This window comes from Homalodisca vitripennis, chromosome 3 (genome assembly GCF_021130785.1).
Source record: "Homalodisca vitripennis isolate AUS2020 chromosome 3, UT_GWSS_2.1, whole genome shotgun sequence".
NCBI lineage: Eukaryota > Metazoa > Arthropoda > Insecta > Hemiptera > Cicadellidae > Homalodisca > Homalodisca vitripennis.
The window spans coordinates 80,530,733-80,555,232 of NC_060209.1; the positions used below are offsets into that span (position 1 = coordinate 80,530,733).

The window sequence follows — 24,500 nt, forward strand, 5'->3', positions numbered from 1 at the left end:
ACGCGGATGACGCTGCCATGCTAGTGGCAAAAAAAGAAGTACAAGACCTTGAAATAACATCATATGTGTCTTTAAGCCTGGCAAAACAGTACTGTCAACAAAATGACCTTGTGCTAAACGAACAAAAACCCAACAACTTACTTTTAGAAGAAGAAATACAGAAGCTGCAGGTCTGCCAGAAATAGAAGCCAGCTATGAAGCCAAGTACCTGGGAGTTATCATTGACAATAAACTGACTTGGACACCACACATTGACCAACTAATCAAAAAGCTCAGCAGTAACACTTATGTCATTAGGCGGATAAAAAATATTAGTAACATGGACACAGCCAAAACGGCTTACTACTCTCTTTTCGAGTCCCACCTGAGATATGGGATAATAATCTAGGGTAACTCCTCCCATTATAACCTGCAACGTGTTCTAGTGGCACAAAAGAAAGTCATCCGAATACTGGCCGACCTAAACCCATTTGACTCCTGTAAAGCTGCTTTTCCTGAACTAAAAATACTTACTGTGGTGTCATTATATATACACGAAGTTATCTGCTTTGCCATGTCCCGCAATCTCAAAAGATTAGGAGAAACACACCCCTACAATACAAGAAACGCTAACAACTTTGCACTGCCCATTCATCACCTTGCACTATCTGAAGAGAAACCCAGCTATACGGGACCAAAGCTGTACAACCTGCTGCCAAATCACCTTAAGGCAATAACAGAGGAGCGGCACTTCAAGAAAGAAGCTCGACAATGGCTACTGGAGAGGACATTCTATACTATTGAAGAGTTTCTCAACTGGAAAACCTAATCTTAAGATACCTATAAAATTGTTAATATTTGCATCTATGACACCATTGTATTTCTCAAAGAAATTATAATAAAGATGATATGACTATGACTATGACTAGTAGGCACCAAGAATCATACACAACTCATACAATACTTACCCAACAAACACCACCACAAGTGGGGTATAAAGTTGTGGATGCTTTGTGACGCAGTTAACAATTATTGTTTAGGATTTGTTTGTTATAAAGGGGCAAAAAATAACAATGAAATCCAGACAAATAATAATGGACAGGGCTACAATGTTGTTATACAATTGTTATAGATGGGAAATTATCTAAGAAAAGGATTTCATGTTTTTTAGATAATTTTTTCACATCCATACCTCTGGCAAAGTATTTGTATTCCCAACTTACTCATATTACTGGAACACTTCGAAGTAACAGGAAGGGAATCCCTCCGAAAATGTTAACCAAATTTTCTGTACGGGAAACAAAATACTGTCGTAAAAACAGTATGCTTATGCTAGGGAGCAGACAAAAAGCTTCTCAGAAAAAGCAAGTTTTACTGCTCTCTACTGACAGTACCGCCATTAACGAAATGAAAGCGAAAAAAAGAGGCAATAAAGTTTTTATTACAAGCAAACCACAAATGATTCGAGAGTATAATGCATATATAAAAATTCACCATGAACACCGTTATAACACAACACAGACAGAAGGTTTCCACACACTAGTTAACATTATTTGTAAGTTTGCCAAGTTATATGGAAACTATATTTTATAATAAACTTCCTGCTCATACAAACAGATGACAAAGTCTTGTTTTAAGAATGCAGTAATAAATGTACTGATTAGCAAAGCTTGTTATGGAATATCAGATTTCTTGCAGGATAATCTGTAGTGTTTTAAATTTGTTACCATCACATGTTATGTTTGTAATATTTTATATGCAACTTGTTTTTTTTTTGTTAAACATTTATGTATTATATGGCTACCCATAGCACTATTGTAAATTTATATATGTATAGTATTTTATATATCTTTCTATAAATATTATTGATGAGCAATCTGTTCACACAATATAGATAGTTGTAAAATTATAAATATCATGTGTCAATAAAATTATTGATTCCTAATATGTTTGGCAGTGCCCAATGAAAACCCTTCTTCTTGCCTAAGGTTCCAAATACCTAGAGCCGTGTGTAATATTGTGGACTTCTCTACAAGGTCTATAAGTAACACTCAATCTTTAGAGTCTGACTCCATCATCTAATTATCCTGCATGCAGACTCGGATAACAATGGTGCCAGTAAAACTGTTAATATCTGGTTTAATTTTCTTTTATTACCTTGTTTAAAAAAGCACACTGACTAAAATGGTTTTAATCTAGGCAATTATTAAGATAGTCTTAAAAGTATTTTCCATTAAATACACTATGACAAATTTTAATTCAAACTTAGTCTAATGTCTCATATTGAGTGACAGTTAGCTCTGTTCAGTTCCAATGTTGGCAAAAATATACAATCTTTGTATTTCTAAATGTTTGATACGAAGATTGGATTGTAACAGGTATTGGCGATCTTCATGGCTTACGTCTAAGCTTCAATGCATTGTTTTGAGACCCTTAATTTGATCTCTTATTCTGGCCATTATGGCTACTAAAACTGAATTTGTAGTTTCACTTTTACTTCAACACTTTACAGATGCATAATAAAGTGCAATAAATCTTGTTAGTATTCACAACATTCATTGACAAATTCATATTAAGTCACATTTACAACTCCTGACATGCCATGCACTGGTTTGAATTTCCAGCTAACAATTACTTGCATATTCAGATTTTCAAATTATGTTTCTTGTGTTTTCCAACTGACTAATTTCATGTAAATAAGATTATTAGTTATACTATAAAAATTATTTTGATATGATGAGAATAATTTTAATACTTGCAAGATTGTAATTATATTTCTTTACTGTATATCCTTCAGTGAACATTTTTCTAAATCTTTAATTTCAATAATTGAAACTATATAAGTGTGCTTAGAGTTGACAAATACATACCATGTAACTAGGACCAATACAACATTTTTGTAAATACAAATTTATTTTTAGTACCAAGATAAGAGAGACAAAATTAAGAGATTTTGGAAAAATATAATTAGTGAATAAATACTCTTTTAAACAACTATGAATAAATGAAAAGAACTTTAACGAGTTTGGAACTACTAAATTTGTATACAATGCAAGAGGCGTTGTATACAACGTTATATACAGTACTAATACGCTGTATCAATATTGTGGAATTGGTTACCTTAAATGGTTTGTCACTCTGTAGAATTTGTTCCAGTTTGCTTTTGGGAAGTTTTTCCAGATATGAACGAAATTCTTGATTTTCTTCAACATACGACAGATCCTCTTTATCCAACTCTTTTATGGCTTGGGGAAGTTGTTCTCTTGGACAACACAGTTTGCTCAGTGGATTATTGTAAAAATGTTCCATCAGACAGTACTGCAAACATGTACCAACAATAACAATGGTTAAATGGTTATAATCCAATATTACAGAGCAATAACTTCAGTTATACGTACTTGTAGCAGCAAGTGAACTAACACAATTAGACAGTTGTCACACAGTGTAAGGTCATGGCTATTAGTTCACATACGGCCCATTAACTTTCAATATTTGTTAGGATATTGAACCATGGTTCTAATTTTTCTTATTTCATGACTATTCTCGTTCTTAATGAACTTTACAAAATTACTAAGTAAAGATTCAACATTAAGTTAAGTTTTTGGAAAAATCCAGGAAATACACAAAGAAATTACATGTTTAGGGGAGTTTACAGTTATAATACACTATTGAAAAGAATGATTTCATAGTGAATGAAAAATTTAATTTGGCTGAGCATCAGCAAAGTCTATTACTTGAGTGGCTGGAAAAATTTCATTTTCATCTGTTTCTGCTCACACAATATCTCAAATATGAACTGGCTTATAAAATTTAAATTTTACGTGAAGCTTCATTTCTATCATCATTTGTTAGAAAATGTTATGAAAGATGGCAGATGTCCGAAATCCTATTATCCTTTCAAACCTTCCATGGTCATTAACATTAAACAAAGAATATTTAATTCTACACAGGCAACACAGAGTTCGTTAATGATGCATAATTACTTGCAACAATTGAATTGAAAATTGAATTTCAAGTCTAAAATCCATTGTTATTTCAACTTTGTTAAATAACACCTGACAATAATAATGTAGAATAATCATTAGTATCAAAATCCTAACTGTAAAACTGGGCTAGAAAAAGTTAGCATACTTCAAAATTCTCCCCACCTTACTAATAAAAAAAAATGTTGAGAATAGAATGTGTCACTGAATGGAAATTGTACTCCAAAAATAGTTTTGAGATCTGTGGAATTTTACTTGTTGGGCCTTAACCCTAGAACTGTTAATCGACATAATTATGTCGGTTAATGCCGCTTTTGTGGTGTTAACCGTCAAAATTTTGTCGATCAAACATTCCCTCGTATAATTACTTTTTTATAATATACTCCGGTAACGTATCGATATAATTCATGCACCATTGGATTCGGGAAGAAAAATGCTAAGGAACAGATGAGTTTTATTCCTCTTTGTATTATGGTTATGACGTAGCAAGCTTGTTATTTTGAACGTAAAAGAAAACGCGACGCCGTTTGTTGTGACCACCATATTGCCGCTGCCGTTCTGTATCACTTTCGTGCCGAGCTGTGGATATTTGTAAGTTTTAATAGTTTTACGCGTGTTTTAGTGTCGTATTTAATGTGTAGTGTGTTGTTTGATGTCGTAGTAGTGTAAACATATATATTTTAGAATAAATCAATTTCTATTTACTGAAATATGTTTGAGAAATTACCAGCTTTGTGTAGGCTATGGCAAAATGACTTGGCTAAAATTCATTTCACATAGTTTGTTATTGTTTTCACTTAATAAACGTTATTTAATAGCACTCTTTTAGCTCTGAAGTAACTATTTATTTTTGGTAAATAGATAGTTTTCACAATAATATATATATTGCCTGTAATTTCTTTGGTTATATATATAATAACTGTTTGGGTTATTCTATATTTTTTAAATATCTTTAGTTATATTTATAGTTTTCTAACTACATAATATTTCCTATTACTTATAAACCATAAATTTATAAATTTTGATATAGTACAAGCTTTAGAAACTATTTTATATTTTGCTGAATGAAAATTTTTCGCAAAATTTTTGAATAATGGCAAAATTTAACTTTTTTACTTTTCAAAAAATAATTTATGGTAATTATTTCATTACTACTGTATATTCTATTTTATTCTAAGTAATAAAATATGCAAAATAACATGTATTCATAGATAAATGTATTAGCAAAACTTGTTTTACCAAAGTCTTACGTGTACACCCGATTTTCAGAATGTATACGCATCGCTACTTTTTGTTCTATAGCTTTATGATGCTTTCATAAATGTGTATAATGTTTATGTTTTTCTGAAACTAGATAAAATTTGACACAGAATGGCTATCTCACTTATAAATATTTCTCACTATAACTTCATTTGCTAGGTATGGTCCCCCCCAAATTTAAGAAATATTTTTCGTAAATTTTATATTTGATTAAAAAAAGTGTATTAGAAAATTTTTGATGGTTAATTTTACAATATAGTGCAATTCTACGTTTAATTCTGAACACAAAAATATATACTCTTATTTATATTGCTTTTATTTTATATTTTTAATAATTTTTTTTAAAAAACCTTGCGCGAAGCTCCAAAACAGCCCGACACTACAGGATGAAATGACCGCCAGTTCTAGGGTTAACATACTGGAAAAAATTTCATTTTCATCTGTTTCTGCTCACACAATATCTCAAATAAATACGAACTGGCTTATAAAATTTAAATTTTACGTGAAGCTTCATTTCTATCATCATTTGTTAGAAAATGTTATGAAAGATGGCAGATGTCCGAAATCCTATTATCCTTTCAAACCTTCCATGGTCATTAACATTAAACAACGAATATTTAATTCTACACAGGCAACACAGAGTTCGTTAATGATGCATGATTACTTGCAACAATTGAATTGAAAATTGTCAGTACACCTGACAGTATTGAGTTGTTGCGTAATGATTTAATCAGATTCCATGTTGATTATTAAATTACACTATTAAAACCTCTTAGAATCTTGTAAAACTTACTGTTGTTATTATGTACTTTTCTCACTACATGTGAATATACTGTACTGTAAGTAATTTAGTTTTGCCCCATTAATTTTCTAACTGGAATTAAACTACATGTACAAGTACTTAACAGAAGGAGTTTAAGATCACTAGAAAATCCATCTTTTCTGCTCTAAACTGACATCCATAAACCTCTTATTAAAGTTAAGAATTACATTTTATATGATTTATATATATCCTACCAATCATAGTATTATGTTATTTCTGGTCGCATTGTCATGAGTCTGGTGGATGATGATTGAAATGAAAAAAGCCCGGTCAAGATTCATCAAAATGTAATCATGTTCAAAAAAGATACAGCAGGGGGAGTGTAATCTAAACTGAGAGTCCTGAGTATGTTTGCCTGGTGAAACAAACTCTATGTATTATCTATATAGAACTTTCAAATTGTTTAAATTTAATATTTTTCAAGCACTGTTTGATTAAGAAAGTACAACAAAATTAAACAGGATAAGTTTTAAAGAATTGTAAAAATGGGTATATTTTTACACCTAAATAAATTTCCATGCAATAAAATACAAACAGTTTAAAGATATGTTTAGATATATTTTACAATTTAGTATATCAAATTTGAAAAGCTAGAAAAAATTTGTTTTTTTAAATAATAGTTATGTAATATAATTTCCTTGAATGGTTTCAGTAACGTTTAAAGCATTGATCATATAAAAAATTGAAATTAAATATGCCCTTTATTCAAGAGGCGGAGTTAGGGCTATTTAGCCCTCTCCCCCCCCCCCAAAAAAAAAAACATGATTGATGATTGTTTCTCGTTTAGAGAAATTCAGTAAATTTATCAATAATATAACACTAAAAATGATGGTAAATTATAGTGAATTCTCAGAAAATAATATTAAGTAAAATTTACCAACAGATAAAATCATTTTACACCTAAAACTCTCTTCAGAATATGGCTCAAAACATTGAAATTCAATTCTGTATAGTATGTAACTTGTTTAAATTCAATTTAAGATTTATATTTTACTTCACAGTTCCCCGCAGAATTCATAGTGTTCGCTAAATTAACTGAGAACATTCACAACAATTGTAACAGTAGCTCTCATAGCATTTTAAAATAAAACAGCTGCAGCTCATAATAATTCTTAAATTATTAATTTGTACCTTTTCTCAACGATAGATTAATTCAGACACTACTCTAGTTCAACTATATTAGGCATAGTTTTATATAATGTTAAAATTGCAATTTTAGATACCTTTACTCCTTGAATGAATCCATGCACAGAGAAGTCATAGAATATGAATACATCAGTGAGAAATTTGAACATTTTTGGTCCAAGAAGAAATGGACATATAGAAGGTTTTTTCCAGGATAGAAATACCTGAAAACAGAGAAAATCGAGGCTTCAATCAATAGTATTTAAACTATTAAAAAATTTGATTATTTTGACTTAAAACTATAGTACATTTTTTAACTATGAAGATTACCACTATACCTGGAGGGGGTTCAATTACTTTACATGAGTCATCCTAACGCTGATTTTAAGGTAGCATTTTTTTGTAAATTCAATGAAAGAATTAAGAATCAAAGAGTGATAAATTATTAGGAGTATGAGTCTAAAAATTGTTTTATCACTAAATACATACATTTTTGTCCAAATACTTTTGTGTTGATTTTGAGCCAAATTGTATGGTTCAAGGATGGTTTGAGTTATTTTAGTCAAGTTTTTAGAAAAATACCATAGTTGAGTTAACTTAAAATCTAGCAACAAAAAAATATATCCACTTTGTACTAAAAAACTTGGAGTGGTCTGGAGTACGAGGGCTATTCAGTAAATAAGGAATGTTTTGAAATTTTAAAAAAACCAAGTAAAAGAAAAACATTTTATTATATACAATACTATTTTTCTACATAAACACCATACGAATTCAGGCACTTATTATAGTAGTGCACAAGCTTTAAAATTCCTGGGTCATAGAATTCTGCTGCCCGTGATCTCAACCACTCAGTGATGTGTACTTGGAGTTTTTAATCGTTGTCAAAACGCTGTGTTGCTAGCCAGGTCTTCATTTTTAGGAACAACTAAAGTCACTTGGAGCAAGACCAGAGTACAGTTTGTCGTGTGAGGTTGGGTATTGTTATGCAAAAGCAAAATTTGGAATGACAATTTTCCTCGGCATTTGTTTTGAACAGCTCTCCAGAGGTTTTACAATGTTTGGCAGTACTGTTTAGAGTTTATTGTTGCACTATGCTTACGAAAATCAATAAGAAAAACAACTTGTCTCTCCCAGAACACTGTTACCATAACTTTCCTTGCTTTGCTCCAGACATTTCCAATACTATAGTAGCCTTCCAAAAACGTCAAGGATGTCTCCATTTGTTGTTCTTGTACCGAATGGATGAAACACATGGGGTTGGATACCGTTGAGGTTGTAGTAATGAATACTCAATTTGCCAAGTTTACTTAATGTTTATTTGTGCCAACTAAATATAAAAGCACCGCTTCTAGATGATAAAAATAAAATAATGTATTGCCACGTTGCTGCCAAATAGAGTGATAATGAACTAAATGATATCATGGGAGTGGACATGGTTCCAATGTTCTAAGGACATTTTTAATACAAACTTAATAATTATTACAACTTTAAAATTGACTTCCCTTCACATTGATGTCAACTAAGAAGCGCAGGTGTCAGCATCTTGGCTCGACATTGCAACTGTAGTTGGAAAAAGTGAAGATTAGTAGACTAGAAGTCTAAAACATGAATGCTGGAAGCACTCAAAGTTGTACTCACAGTTAAAATCAAACTCAGAGATTCTAAGTTAAACTCGCAGACAAGCGTGCGAGGTATTGCTCAGCAGCAGGAACGGCAGCTAAAAAGTTCATGAGAGAAAAAATTAATACGTGTGCCTATCCAGGTAACAATGAGCTAATTTGAAGTTACAAAACATTAAATATACTTCTCAACTGTATGTTTGTAAACACCTCCTGGCATTGAAAAACTGTAATTGACTATTGAGGTAGCAAATAGTTTATACTTAAGAGCGTTCACACAGTCAACACTTTAGATATTTTAACCCTTTTAATGCCAACGTCCGTATGTACGGACATTTGAAAAACTACCGAGAAATGCCAACGTCCGTATATAAGTCATACCGCAATAATTTTTTAACTTGTTATAAATTTGTTGGTATACAAACAATCAGAATGAAGCAATCTACATAAAAAAAATAATAATAGTAATATAGTTATAGTAATATTACCAGGCAATGTTAGGACTCTACACAACCTGGGGACGAATAGCTTGAGGGTGACTTCTGAACCACCGCTAATGGCGGTTTAATGGCTTGGTAGTTTAATGGCCTAGATCCAGTAAAATTTTTAAAACATTATTGAAGATAAAAACATACAGTGTATCTTTAATGTGTAATAGTCCACCTCTCATGAAATGACTTGATGTAGTTGATCCTCCCAAACTAAAATACTGGATACGCTTAAGCCTAATTATTTACCATCCCCAACTTGTGACCTCCCAGTTGTTGGACTACTGGACCTCACCACCAGTACCAATAAAAAAGTACATTTTTATTACAAACATGGTTTCAACCAAGCACTCATGTGTTTTCCATGTTTTGGCAATTTTGACTTTCTCTTTTCTTTGTGACAAGAATTCTTGTCTCATACAGAAGTATTTACCATTTAAAGTGTACTTTTGGATCTATCTTCTGATCTACTTTTGGATTAAAATATTGCTCATTCAGAAAAAAATACACAATAACAATGCAGGACAAATTTGCTATTCCTGAGTGTGTACTACATTACCTCGTTAATAGTACTGTTGAGGAAGTGGACTGACTGCCTGGACTGAAACATTCGAACATCCATCCGGGAGGTGATCCGGTGAGGCAAACTACTCTGCAAGGCTTTTACTGATGTTGCCACTCCGAACACCAGGACCAATGGCAAACGGTCCAGATACCCACTGGGAACACCACACAATTACTAGCCAGGAGGTGAGTGAAGAAACTAGATGTGCATGTGACAGTGGAAGTAACTGGTGACAGCATGGAATTCTATTCTCGCGCATTCTACCAGTGAGTAGTGAGGAGAAAATATTAAGTTGTAAAGGAAAATGTATGAATACACCCCTTAAACTACTGTAAATAACATCTTATATAATGCAACCTACCTCAATATCAATATGACATCTTGGAGTACTTTTGTGGAGAATCCTTCAAAATCTGGAATTACAACGACAAGTTTTCCAGTGGAAGACCGAGTTTTACGTTTTTTAGGACTGGTGGTTAGTTTTGTCTGCTTTTCGTACCACGTTACCAGATTTGGCATCGTGCATTGGGAGCGCTTCACTTCATCAAACACATCTTCCTCTTCACTGTCGCTGTCCTCAAGTTCAACCTGACACATGATTACATTAATAATGGTAAAAACAAAGAATGAAGAACAATTCACTACAGGATCATAGAGGTTGAGGGATGGCAGTCCAGAAACTAGCTGGGGACATCCATTAAAAGTGAATGTTATAATGCTATTGGTAGAAATTACCATAATAAAAAAATTCAAGTCCTATTTCTAATTTGAATGATTAAGTTATTATTGTATCACAGTATTCTAAAATAACTTGTGAAATCATAGGCATCCAGGTACTTAACCAGGAAAGATTTAGATTATCCTTAAAAAATTACAACAATGTGTTGTTTACAACCGGTCTCATGATTCTGGAAAATGTTCATGCTACTTGTTCAAGAATTGTTTATCTACATGATAGTTCTGTCTATTTTAAATCCTCCAATTCCATTGCAATGGGTGAAAATAATATGTTCATGAATTAACAGGTCAGTGGATAAGAGTTGTGTTCCGTATTGCTTATCATAGGCATACTGATTTTATATCTATGATTAATTTGATCTTTAATATCTAATGAATTAAAACTAGGCTTGCAATCAAAATAACTAAAACAGTTTGTCTATTATATTGGTTAAAACTATTTTCTTGGATATATGACTACAAATTAATATTATACTATATTTTATGAATTATAAACAATTTCATGCTTTCCTCTCAACAAATCAATAATAATTACGTAAAAATACTTTGTACTTAGAGTTTTTCATGCTATATGTATACAAATATTTTGTTATTGCATTTCAGGGATTATTTAAACTCATTCATGTATGTAGTATTTATTCAGGCATCTGAAGGTGTTTAAAATGTTAATTGAACACATTGTATAGCAAGTGTTTTTAAGACAGAGAGTTAAGAATACATCTCCATTCAGAATTGTTAACCACAATGGCGATATGGAAATGAAATTCTGGTGGGGAATTACACATCCTGATTAAATCCTGCTAACCCAGAAATATTTCTTGGAAAATTCCTCTTATTTAATTGCAACCACGAAACATACAGTTGTGGGTAGAAGTTTATTATATTTTGTCCCTGTATAAAACTCTAATGATTCGTATCAAACTGACAACTCTCCTAAAATGATCAACATAACAATGAAATAATGTTAAGTCTTCATTAATTTAACAAATGTATAAAACTTAAGTTAATCAGCTGAGAGATAATCACCTGGGGGTCCAGTGAAGCTGTAGAACATCTGAGGAACTGCGAGGTCAGTTGTTCTATTGTATTTTTCACAGTTGAACATTCGCTGGACAGCAACACTGACACGTGTGGTGTTACTTCATCACGCAATCTGTCAGCAAATGCTTGAAAAAGTACTCGATGGTCCGGCAGGTTAATACCTAGAAAATGTTCAAACTCATTTTAAATACAGTGCAAAATACAGAAGAGGTATGACAGATATTGCCAAGACATTTTAGGTGAAACTCAAGGTGTATTGTTATTGTTGACGTTCGTGGAAGTCTGGTATTTGGGAGATTTTAATCAATAAATTTGACTAAGACAGTATTCTGATGTTGGACAGCCACGTCCCACTTCCCAAGACGACATGAGTTTTACTACAAACATTTCCTGTAACATATTGATTGTGGCAAATTCCAACTAAGTCCATTCCATAACAATACTAATCAGACAGAAAAAAAGGATTCGTTAGAAAAGGTGCCGTTAACTACACCTAGTGTAACTAGAGGAATGTTTATAGGGTTATGTAGACAACACAGCATTCTATACTAAATATTCATAACATCATGTAAGTAAGAAAGATTATAGAGTCAGACTGGATATGTTAACGTACTAGTTATGTCTTTACAACAGTAAAGAATTGTAATAGATTATTTGTATACTTTATTGCGTTTTATACCTACAGGGTGTGATTCTTTCCCAGAAAATTTGTATGTTTAGACTGGATTAATTAAAAGATAATAGTATTTTAATGTTGACTGAATCATCAGTTAAGTTTCCAAATAAATTTATGTTATCTCTTAAATGCTCATTGAGAAACGGTTCTGTTCTTCATCCTCAAACTTTCCCCCACTGGCCTTAAAACATATTATTTTAGGCCACTAATGTTACAACATTATTTAAATCTTAGGAATGATTGAATAATGTTTGATGAAATCTTGCTAAAACAATTATGTTAATTTAAAGGTGTAATATGAGGTCTTACTTCCAACTTAAAGTCTCCGCTCACTGGTATTCAAATTTACAATTACTTTTATGTATTACCATTAGTATTAGTAGGATTTTACGGTTGACAACTGAATTTCTTATATTACAACTGTAATTATGAATTTTGTTCACATGTAAGAATTTTTGATGCTATTTACAAATTTAGGATACTATACTGTACAGAAAAGTTTCCGATTTTTGTCTGTATAACCATTACAAATAATAAAAAGAAATAAAAAATATTTAGATGCATGCATGCTAATTATATCTTTGAAATGAGATGCCTCCCATGGTTCTTTGACTAAGAATAATGTTGTAAAAGTTCATGCAGTTTGAAATTGTCAATATAAGGCTATGATCACCCAAACAACTGGCTCTTAAAAGTGATATTCATTAAGGATCAACATTTACCTACAATATATCCAAAAACAACTAATAAGATGTTGTGACAAGTTACAGGTTTCAGAGATAATGCTCTATCATTAGACTGCAGTAAAAAGTGAATACATTGAAAGGTTTTGTTTCTATAGATAAAATACATAACACATCAGTAAACCGCGACATGAACAGTTTGACAACATGTTACATAGGCCTAATCCCCACCTTTGCACTGCAATAGATGTTTTCATATAAAATAGGTGAATGTTAGAACATGTATTTATACTTATGTAGAGTCACAAGAAAATAACAAAAAACACACTAACGTGTTTGCAGTGGTTTAGAGGTTACTCAGTTAAATTTTTAAGAAATTACCTTAGAACATAACAACTCAAAACAGGGCACCAACACTTAATTTTCACAATACTCCTTTCATATTTCTACATGGCTTAACGTCTAGGTATTTAAAAGAAATAAGCCAGCATTATTAACAAGAATTTGACTTTAAAGATTACTTTGGTGGTAGCTTGATGGATCGGATACATTTTTCACTGTATTCTAGACTTTAGGTAGTTTACACATGGTAACATTCTAAAATATGGATCCATTATGAATAGCATTTGAGGACTGGAAATACTGCTTTCAACCCAAGAACGTGGTTTGATATTATAATTTAAATTGTTGTGATTAACTTAAAATTAACTTAAATTGTACAAGTATATTGTTATACTTGTACAACTTGTATTTATTTATTCTGAGTGTGAGAAAACAAATTCAAGAGGGATCAATGTATAAGTAGGCTATTTATTTGTTACATAGTAAGTTTACAATAATGGAATGATGCAATGCAACTTTTGAACAAAATATAACATGTAATTTTCGACTCTATACACCATATTGGTTTATTATGGAAATATTTCATTATTAAAATAATAACTTAAAAAGTTCCTGAGGCAATGTTAAAAATTGCTTTACAATACAATAAATCTAACTGTAGTTGAATACACTATGAAAAATTTTACCTGTAAGCAGGACTGCTGTAGGGATGGCAAAATCTGCATTAGGGCAACTGGAGATGAACTTCACCAGGTCTTGAAGCACTTCATCCGACGCGTTATTGTTTATTGTCTGGATCAGTAAATGACATGATAAGAAAATGTAGGTTATTATAACAAAAGTCCTACAAAATGCATTGTATGTCAACTTAAAAATGTAAAATACAAGGAATCTATTGATGTCTATGTTTTTAATCGTTCTCTGTCAGATCTTAAATTAAATATAATAAGTAAGTATATAATACTCAAGTTAATGGAGTTTTGTATGTTTTTAGACAAAGCATTATCAGAATACAGTAATAAAATCTGTACGGTGTTCTGATTGTCCGATATTTAATTATTTTTAAGTTAAAAATATTATTAACGAGACTTTCTCCTAAAATCTTACATTTATATTTTAACATATTATGGACCTTGTTTACTTTTTGAAAATTCAAGTGGTGTACAGTAATTAGTACACAAAATGTGTTTAAAATTGAATGTCACTATTTATTTTCCAAACTAGCCAATTCTTTGTTATTAAAGACGAGGAGTTTTATTTGCATGCCTCTATATAAAATTATATGAATTGCATAAAAGTTCCAAGAAAATTAAGTAAAAAGTGATACCAACTTGAAAATTGTTAGAATGAGTGAAATTTGAAAATAGGGATTTCTTATTTTAAATTAGTCTAATACTTTCAGTAAGCTTAGTAGTGATTAAAAAAAAGCTTAGATTTAGGATAACATTACAGGAACCACTAAACTTACTTTAAGTTTTTCCTCTATGCAATTAATAACTGAGGAATAAACCGAAACTTGAGGAATTGAATAAAAATCTTCAAACTCATCCTTTTGAGAACTCCTTTTCTTCTTCTTGACTTTTGACGATTTTGGAACAAACGCAAAACAACCCTGAAATAGAAGAGCAGACAAATAATACACTGTTTCAGTAATCATATAGAGGACATGCACTTACTGCTTGTGCATAAAATACTGCAAGGTAATGAAATAAGCAAACAGTAAACAAACATAACAGGTGAAGTTGCAAGTTCCTTGTTCATAGTAGGAGGACTCCTTTCATAGTAGTCACACACGAAAATCTATGAAAAGTACTATGAAAATCATAGTGAGAAGCCTCCTTTCATAGTAGTCATAAAGGACTTCGTTGACATAAAGAAACAGCCAACCTTTTAAAAACTGATTTATCCTCACAATTTAACCTCAAGATTTTTGACATAAAGAAACAGCCAAACTTTTAAAAACTGATTTATCCACATCTGAATTTTAAGATTTTTGACATAAAGAATCAGCCAAACTTTAAAAAACTGATTTATCCATACATCTGAATTTTAAGTTCTCGACATAAAGAAGTAGCTACACTTTAAAGAATTGATTTAGTTTGACACCTTAACCTTTTCATTTTTCTTTTTGACATTTCAGAATGCCCACAAAATATCCCTGTGGCACATGTTCAGTTGGTGTGAGATACTCTGGGTTAAAATGCAATGGTCCTTGTCAGCTATGGTACCATGCTGGCTGCCAAAGTATCAGCGAAAAAGCTCTGAAAAAAATAACTTGTACTGAAATAAATCACTGGAAATGCGTCACCTGTAAAAAAGAAGACTCTTCAACAAACACCTCCAAAGTCGAATCTCTGCCATTGACTAGTCAAATTGAACTTCATAATGAAATAGAGGAAGTTCATGATAAGATTAAAAATCTTCAAGATCCTGACGACTTGGAATCATCCCTCACACTAGCTGCTGAAGCTGGAAATGCTTTGTTAGCTGAAAATAGAAATCTTAAAAGAGAATTGTATGATATGACACAGAAGAATTCTCAACTAACTCAGCACATGAGGGTCACTTTTGAGCTTGAGAAAATAAAATATGAGGCCAACATTGAAGAACTTGAAAGTCAGATTCAAACCCTAGAAAACAGAAATTCCAGGTTAGCTGAATCTTTACAGGAAGCTGAACTTCAATTTTGTAGAGAAAAAGAATCACACACCAATCTTATACAAGCTTTCGAAGAACAGGATAGGGAAAAAGAATTGGCAATTTTAAACTATGAGAAAGAAATAAAACAATTACATACAACCTTAAAAAATCTGAAACGGTCTCATCAAGAGAATCCTGACTCAGATAAGGAAATCAAAATTTATAAAACCTCGGAAACTCAAACAGAAAACATACAATCACAGTTACTGGTACAAAATTCTGGAAAATCAAACAACCTTACCCTTATTCAGGATATGATAAGCCTGAAAAGCCGCCAAGAGCAAACGGAAAACTCAGTGAAAGCACTACAGAACCAGTTTCAGAGTTATGCCAATAAAATTCAAGACTGGCCACAGGCACGCATACACTCTAACAGAAATAAAATAAAAACAAAGACCCATTTTAGTGTATCCTTACAAATGGCTAAAAATAGGTCAAGTAATCAAAATCAAGTTGTAGCTCCTGCAACACAGATATCTAATTCCAAGCTAACAGAGCAAATAGAAAATACGTCAGTGGTTTGCTCGGATACTGTCTTCAAACTGACTAAAAGCCCGCCTCTTAACTCAAAGCCACGAGCCAAGGATGAGACATGTGAGGAGTTTTTTGCCAAAAACATTGTGTTTTTCAAGGACCACATGATCAAGCATTACAACTGCTTGACAGAGAAAAATAACTCACTGCCTATCTTTCATCCTCGATCTCCTGTGCAGGCTGAAGTCCACCAACCACACAATTTTTTATGCCACAGCAACATGACAAACAGCAAATTAAAATCATAACCAGTCCTTTGATTGGAATCCCCTCTCAAAAAGACCGTATACATCATTTAACAGTCCTTCATCAGAATGTAGATAGAATTAGTAATAAAATTGACCGTTTAAACCATTTTCTCCAAATAGTGAACCCACACTTAATTGTACTAACAGAACATGGACTGACTCAAGATCACATCAGTAATACTCGACTTGAAGATTTCTGTTTGATAGCAGAATATAGTCGACAAAATCATTTGAAGGGAGGTGTTGCAATTTATTGTAAAGCATCTCTAAGCGATCAGGTGGAAATGGTACAAGTGCAGGATTTCAGTATTGAACTTGTGTGCGAGATAACCATGGTGCGAGTGAAAACTTTAAACCAATATGTCTATATAATGGGCATCTACCGTCCTCCTCAGAGCTCACTAACTGAGAGCATGGGTGTGATTGCTTCAGTGTTAGACACGGTGCCAACCTGGAAGAGCCCAATTGTTTTAATAGGTGACATTAACATCGACTGCCTTAAACTCGAACATGACCAAGTGCTATTTGATGAGACACTTTTTAGCTACAACATGACAAGAATCCCTCTTCCTCCAACTAGAATAACACCACAGTCACAAACATCAATTGACTGTGTATGTACTAATCAAAAAGGGGATGACGTGTCAATTGAGATCTTAAATTCTGGGATTTCTGACCACACAGCCCAAATTTGCACGCTCAATGTTTTTACAGAAGATACTGGTAATGTTAAAGGACAAAAGAGAAATTTTAATGATGACAATATCCACAATTTAAAACTGGCATTATCTAATGAAACCTGGGAAAGAGTCATCAACTGTAATGACACTGAAATCGCTTATAAAAATTTCTCTAACATCATTACATCAGCACTGAACCAAACATGTCCTTATAAAAAATATAAGCAATGCAAAAGCAAAGAAAAACTATGGGACCCTGAACTGCACACTTTGAGGCAAGAATTCTTAGGCGCCAATGAGCGTTATCTTCTTATGGGCTCATTAGAACACAAGCAGGAAGTTGCTACTAAGAAAAAGAATTATGACTTGAAGATAAAAGAACTCAGACGTCAGTCAACGGTCGACCGAATAGCACGTTCAGAAAATAAAACTAAAGCCCTTTGGAATATTATAAATAATGAAAGAAGAACCAAGAAATCGTCTGTAGGACTGAAAGAACTTAAAATTGACAATAAAACTATCAACGATCCTCAGCAAATTGTGGAACATTTCAACACTGTTTTTACGACCATGGCTGACTCTGCTATTTTAAACAACAACCCTCTAAAGAACAGAACTCCAAGTCCTATTCAGCAGCTTGACACTCGCTCTTTTTATCTCTATGACACAACAATTGAAGAAGTCATCAAAACGATCAACTCACTGCCAGCTAAAGTCTCTGCAGGAATTGACGAAATCTCACCAAAGTTGTTGAAGGCTTGTAAACATGAAATAGCCTACCCTTTAACCACTCTAATAAACATGTTCTTCCAATCTGGTAGATTTCCACATCAATTAAAACTATCTAAAGTAATCCCCATTTTTAAACAAGGTGATCAGTCTGAAGCATCAAACTATCGCCCAATCTCGCAAACTTCAATATTCTCTAAAGTTATTGAAAAGATTGTGCTTAATCGTCTCCTAAACTACATGACATACAATAATCTGCTTACTGATCAACAGCACGGTTTCACCAAAAATAAATCTACATCGACAGCTTTAATTAGTTTTATTGAATACGTAATAGATCAAATAGAAGCTAAAAATACAACAACAGCAATATTCTTAGATTTAAGCAAAGCCTTTGACACCCTTGACCATGAACAACTGCTGACCAAACTAAATACCATGGGAGTACGGGGCACTGAAGCTGAGTGGTTCAGGAGTTACCTAACCAATAGAGAACAGGTAGTTGAAATCCGGCATACTCAAAACAATAAAATTGCACACATCAGATCCAGTCCACTTCCAGTTCTATGGGGCGTCCCCCAAGGTTCAGTCCTGGGTCCTGTACTCTTTACTCTATTTACGAACGATTTACCTAAGTACTTAGATGAATTTGCTACAACTCTGATGTATGCAGATGATACCGTTCTACTTTTAGCCGATAAAACCCCAGAAAACCTGGAGATAGAGTCATTCACTGCAATGAACATGGCGGTACAGTACTGCCATATTAATAACCTGGTAGTTAATGAAGCTAAAACCCAGCAACTCATATTGGGCCCAAAAAAGGAACAAACTGTGCACGTGCCTAACGTCCAAGCAGCATCAGAGGCAAAGTACTTGGGAGTGACAATAGATGAAGATCTCAAATGGACAACGCACATTGACAACCTGTGCAGGAAATTAGGTACTGGACTGTATGTTGTTAAAAGAATAAAATCAATAAGTGATGTACCCTCTGCAAAAACAGCCTACTTTGCTTTATTTGAATTGAACCTTCGCTATGGTCTCCTGGTCTGGGGTAATTCATCTGCAGGAAATCTCCAACGTGTGCTGGTAACACAGAAAAAAAACAGTGAGAACACTTGCTGACTTACAGCCAAGAGAGAGTTGTCGACCAGCTTTTATCAACCTCTCAATTCTGATGGTTGTATCCTTGTACGTGCTGGAGGCAGTAACCTGTGTGCACGAGAGAGGTTTTCCCAGAGGATGTAACACACATCATTACAACACAAGACGAGCGACAGATTTTCATCTTCCTGGGCATCGACTTTCTCTATTTGAGGAGAAGCCCTCTTACACGGGTTTAAAACTGTGGAACCACCTGCCAGAAGACCTGAAGGGACATGGTGCGGCAAAATTCAAGAAGGAGGTGAAGCTGTGGCTGCTGCAAAATCCATTCTACTCGTTAGAAGAATACCTGAACAGAGAGCAAAACTAACAACCAAACTGGACATTTACCTGTAAATTCATTGTTTGTAAACTACGCAATTGTATTTATATGATCTGTAACAAATTTTGACGAGTTACAATTCTCAAAGAATTTGTAAATAAAGAATTTGTCTATTGTCTATTGTCTATTGTCACACACGAAAATCTGCCTTTTTAAACTCTTTTGAATATAGCGTTGACTATCAAACAAAAGCATTTTGTATATAAATCAATTAATACTCCTTTATATAATTAATATCTATTAAAGTAGACCTAAAGTTAGTTGCATATTCTATAAATACAAAGTCTAATGAAGAAATAATATATTTCTATCTGTTTGTCCGTACGATATATTGAAAACTAACTGACCTATAGACTTGACAGTATGGATGCTTCTTTTTTATATGAGCAATACTGAATTCGATGATGGTTCTTTTCACTCCATGGGATTTGGCTGAGCGTTAGCGAATATTTTATAACTGGTCCTATGCGTAACCATAATGGCAACGAGACAATTTACAAGAAACACAATTTGTAAACAAACTGAGTACAATCATATAGCGTTTCATTATGACATTTTTATTCATACATTTCAAAGATTAAATAATTTAGGTATCACTATGTCTGTCTCTAAACAATAAAACATTAAATACTAAGTGTGAAATGTATTTATGTAAAGTAACTAAATAAATAAACAACCTAATACTTAGATCAGAGATGTTTTAACCTTGAGACAGCAACATTTGTTTAGATAGATATTCAATATTCCAACTTTCAAAACCAATCTCAGTATGGAAAAGTTAATAAATGAATAGTTAAAAATTTAAACTTATTATACAACATTTAATTACACATAAATTAGCCTATAGTATTTCAGCACAATTATCATATTAAATTATTGGCAAATAGAAGTAACCAATTCTTGATATGAAAAGGAATTAGCTTATAATCTGTCATATTGTTAAGAACAATATAAATTCTTACACTTTTGATTTCCAGGTACTGTTCAATCTGATTGGGTTGTAGGAGTATGATGGGCACAAAAGAAAAGCTCATTAATTATAGTAGATTCCCTATGAAGGTTTATTTATGACTAGTTTTAACCTACCAGAACAACCAACACTTGGTAAAGACAAAACAAAAATTGTCGCTTGGCTACAGTAGGCTATAATACGCGGCCACCATGATGCTCTCATCATCCATATTTCTGATTATCTAAATAACTGAACAATCAAAAACGAAAATGATAAACAAAATTACATAATAGGTATTGAATATTTTAGTATTGTTAAGCTGTGTTTCTATATCTAAAATAGTAATAATTTAATGAGTTTGAAAACTATCTGTGTGTATTTATTAAATGTAATAAATAAATCGGTGTAAAACTTACTCCTCAAAAGCCTATTTTGAAGGGTAAACGTGTCTGACTAATACGTCCATCATCATTGTATTATCGGCCATAACTCAAATACCACATAAATGTCTATTTAATGGGGTAGAGGAACAACTTGATACACAGATCTAACAATATAATTAAGTGGAAACTATGGAGGATGATTTTTGGATTGGATGGGGCTCCCTTACTGTAGTTGGCTGCAGTATGATAAGCAGCCAACAAAAACAATTGAATCTTCGATATTTCTGATTATTATAACTACCAAACAATCACAAATCAAAGGATGTGCCAACCAAGCCCGCACTGATGGTCAGGGTGATTTCCGAATAGTACTTTCTCAACCTCAGATCACGTCCCAGATTGCTCAATGTGATCTGAAAAGTTTTGACATCACCCCACACTTCTGGTGATGAAAGAAAAACATTCCTTGAAATAGTACTCAAATTCAAGCTCGGATCACGTAGGCGCTTGTAAATGTTATCTTTAACTGTTAGTATTTATAATAAGTACCTATGTTTAAACTAATAACAAATAGTAGATAGCCGGGACATATTGATCTACTTTCCTACATCGCTTCCCTGGGAGGCAGAAAAAAAACCGATCTTCATAATGAATGTAATTTTCACAGTAGGCCTAAGTTAAATAAAGTCTGTTCTTTCAAATAATGTAGTTTTGTGGTCCTCAGTAAAACAATCTTAATAAAGTAGTGGCCTCCGGATAATATTATAGTACCCAAATGATAGATAGGGACAGAGTGGTCTCAGGACAATAAAAAGTACCTAATATTATTATAATACATTAATAACAGCTAGCTTTAATGAATTGTAAATAACTATAACAAGAATGGCTTTATAGGCCTATTCACTAGTTTAGGTATTTATAATCAGTAATCTGGTTTGCTGTTTTGGTAATTCTAAGCAATATATGGGTCAACCTCGATTTTTCTCATATTACAATATAATGTTCCAATAGTCAATTAGAAAAGGAAATGACTAGAATTTCTTGCCGGAAAGCAGTTATAGGGAGCAGGCAACTCATATTACAATACAATGTTCCAATAGGCTAGTCAATTAGAAAAGGAAATGACTAGAATTTCTTGCTGGAAAGCAGTTATAGAGAGCAGGCAATCGCGAGAATTATCTATTAGTGATCAGGGGCACTGACGTGATCTGGGCTTCAAATTTGGAACAACTCGAGTTAATTTTTTTTTCTAAAAGAGCAAGCAGCGGGCTTTAAGCATTGTGCGTGATCTTCGTATATACTGAATTGATTCAGGCCAAAGGAATGACACAGATTCCTTTACCAGATTTTTTACGGAGATTTTGTATTGGGCGGATTATATTGGTTTACTTTGCTTTCCAGCATGTAATTATGTGTTTAAAATTGTTTTACATATATTACCTACATTATATTGTAATATGTAATAACAATTTATCAGAAATTTTTAATAAAAAAAAGGATCACGCACGATGCCTGCCCGCTGCGCAGCGCTTCGCGCTGCTTGATCTTTTAGAAATAAAGTTAACTCGATTAGTTCCAAATTTGAAGCCCAGAACACGTCAGTGCCCCTGATCACTAATATGTAACTCTAAGCAATATATGACCGTCTGGCGGTTGCCTGCTCCCTATAACTGCTTTCCGGCAAGAAATTCTAGTCATTTCCTTTTCTAATTGACTATTGGAACATTATATTGTAATATGAGAAAAATCGAGGTTGACCCATATATTGCTTAGAATTACCGTTGTTTTGATTGTCGTGTTGGCCACCTATTATACTGCAGAGCTGTGTAGTTGTAGCAAGCTTAAATGTGAATGAATAATCTTCCCTTCCCGTTTTAACTGATATGTCTCCCTTTCTTTCAAGATGGCATGATGAAACAGTGCCCAATATCTCTACATTCAGTGACTGTATTTTGTAATTTCAACAGGAGGCATCACTAATTTTTCCCTCTTACCCCTTCTGAATTACCAGTCACTCCAGAAGCTGTGCAAAATTTATAGGTTTACGTGGGAACTTGCTCATTCTTGCCCTAAAGAAAAAGAACACTACAGCAAGTAATGTTAGCCTAATCCTTGTATTCCTAATTCTAATAATGTTTATTTAATATCAAAGCATTTCACTTAATCTTTGAGTCTACTTCTGGGCACAAGAGTACAAGGATTATGCCAAACTCATATGTCTATTGTAGGTCTATATATTATGCCAATGAATAGCCAATCTAAATTGGTTATAATAGGCCTATTCAATGCATATTTTAGATCCAACTTATTTTAAAGATTTACAGTCTTACATGGTGAAGATAAAGCCAAATAGGCTAATTCTATGTCAGCCTCTGCACACATCCAACAAAGTAGTAACCTCAGTCTAGTATCAATTATAAATGAATTTATATGCTTTAATATGAATCCCATACTACATAAAACACTACTAAAATAGCAATCAAAATCAAAATGAAAGGCTTGTTAAATGACCATAACTTTAGTGTCAACACAATAGGTTAGTTTTCAGGTATCATTTTACTTATAAAATTAAGGCCTACCTTTGACAATGATGTAGTTGAGTCCATGTGGATTGAGTGTAAATATATTTGAAAAAATTAATATCATGAGTAAAAATTAAGATAAAAGTAGACTAAATTCTGTTCATCTTTATGTCTGTTCTGTTTGTTTCACCAGCTGATCAACGGGATGAGATTCCCGCCAATTTAGATAAACATAGAGTATAATAATTTCATTACGGTTTAATTCTCTTGGTTTCATATAAAATAATTACCTAGATCTTGCATGTAATAAGTATCAAGTAAAAATGTAAAAATAACTTTGCTTAAAATGAAAAATAGCCAACTTTAAATGAGCATAATGGAAACGATTTTCAAAATCGTTTGGGCCAATCGGTAATTTTGAACATGCTATTAAAAAAGTTCAAACCCTCAGCCACCGCAGTTTCTCACGTTTCGGTCGTTTTATGAGGAACAGTTGGGTTTCAACTGTGTGTTACTAACTTCTATACACTAAAATTCAAGGGTATTTGAAGTAGCAAGTGAGATTTTGAGAGCTTATCGTTTAGGCATGCAGCAAGCGGAACCGCATTTGTTGAGCTTGTTTTGCCTCAATGTAGACGTTGTTTTTTTAAGATACCTCCACACGTTGGCTGTGAGATTTAGGACCAGTGAGACACTTTTAGGTTTGCTTAAATGAAGTTACTATCATACAACTCTGGATATGGTGGAGGAGTGCCGTAAGTACCAAGGCTTGTCTGAACTATGTAATGTATTATCACCTGAAGTGGATTAGCCAAACAAACCTAAAGTTAGTATGAGTAAGATAGTTAAATCTCCAATGATCACTTTTGGATAAAATATCACTCTATGGACCGTCAGCAGTGTAAACCACAGAAAGTTCTCTTCATATAACGTAGCTGTGG

General features: G+C 33.0%; 1 protein-coding gene across 1 annotated transcript in view; it reads right to left on the reverse strand.

Annotated features, from left to right (window-relative positions):
* The window catches only part of LOC124357109 (origin recognition complex subunit 3), a 43,198-nt gene extending 19,424 nt beyond the window's left edge, over positions 1–23,774 (reverse strand). Inside the window, exons 1-8 of the mRNA XM_046808562.1 lie at positions 23,617–23,774; positions 14,791–14,934; positions 14,009–14,114; positions 11,607–11,782; positions 10,204–10,430; positions 9,837–9,996; positions 7,269–7,394; positions 3,100–3,297 (exon numbers count right to left, since the gene is read on the reverse strand). Coding sequence (XP_046664518.1) covers positions 3,100–3,297; positions 7,269–7,394; positions 9,837–9,996; positions 10,204–10,430; positions 11,607–11,782; positions 14,009–14,114; positions 14,791–14,934; positions 23,617–23,643 — 1,164 coding nt within the window. The 5' untranslated portion in view covers positions 23,644–23,774. The remainder of the gene's footprint in view (positions 1–3,099; positions 3,298–7,268; positions 7,395–9,836; positions 9,997–10,203; positions 10,431–11,606; positions 11,783–14,008; positions 14,115–14,790; positions 14,935–23,616) is intronic.
* Positions 23,775–24,500: the final 726 nt, after the last annotated feature.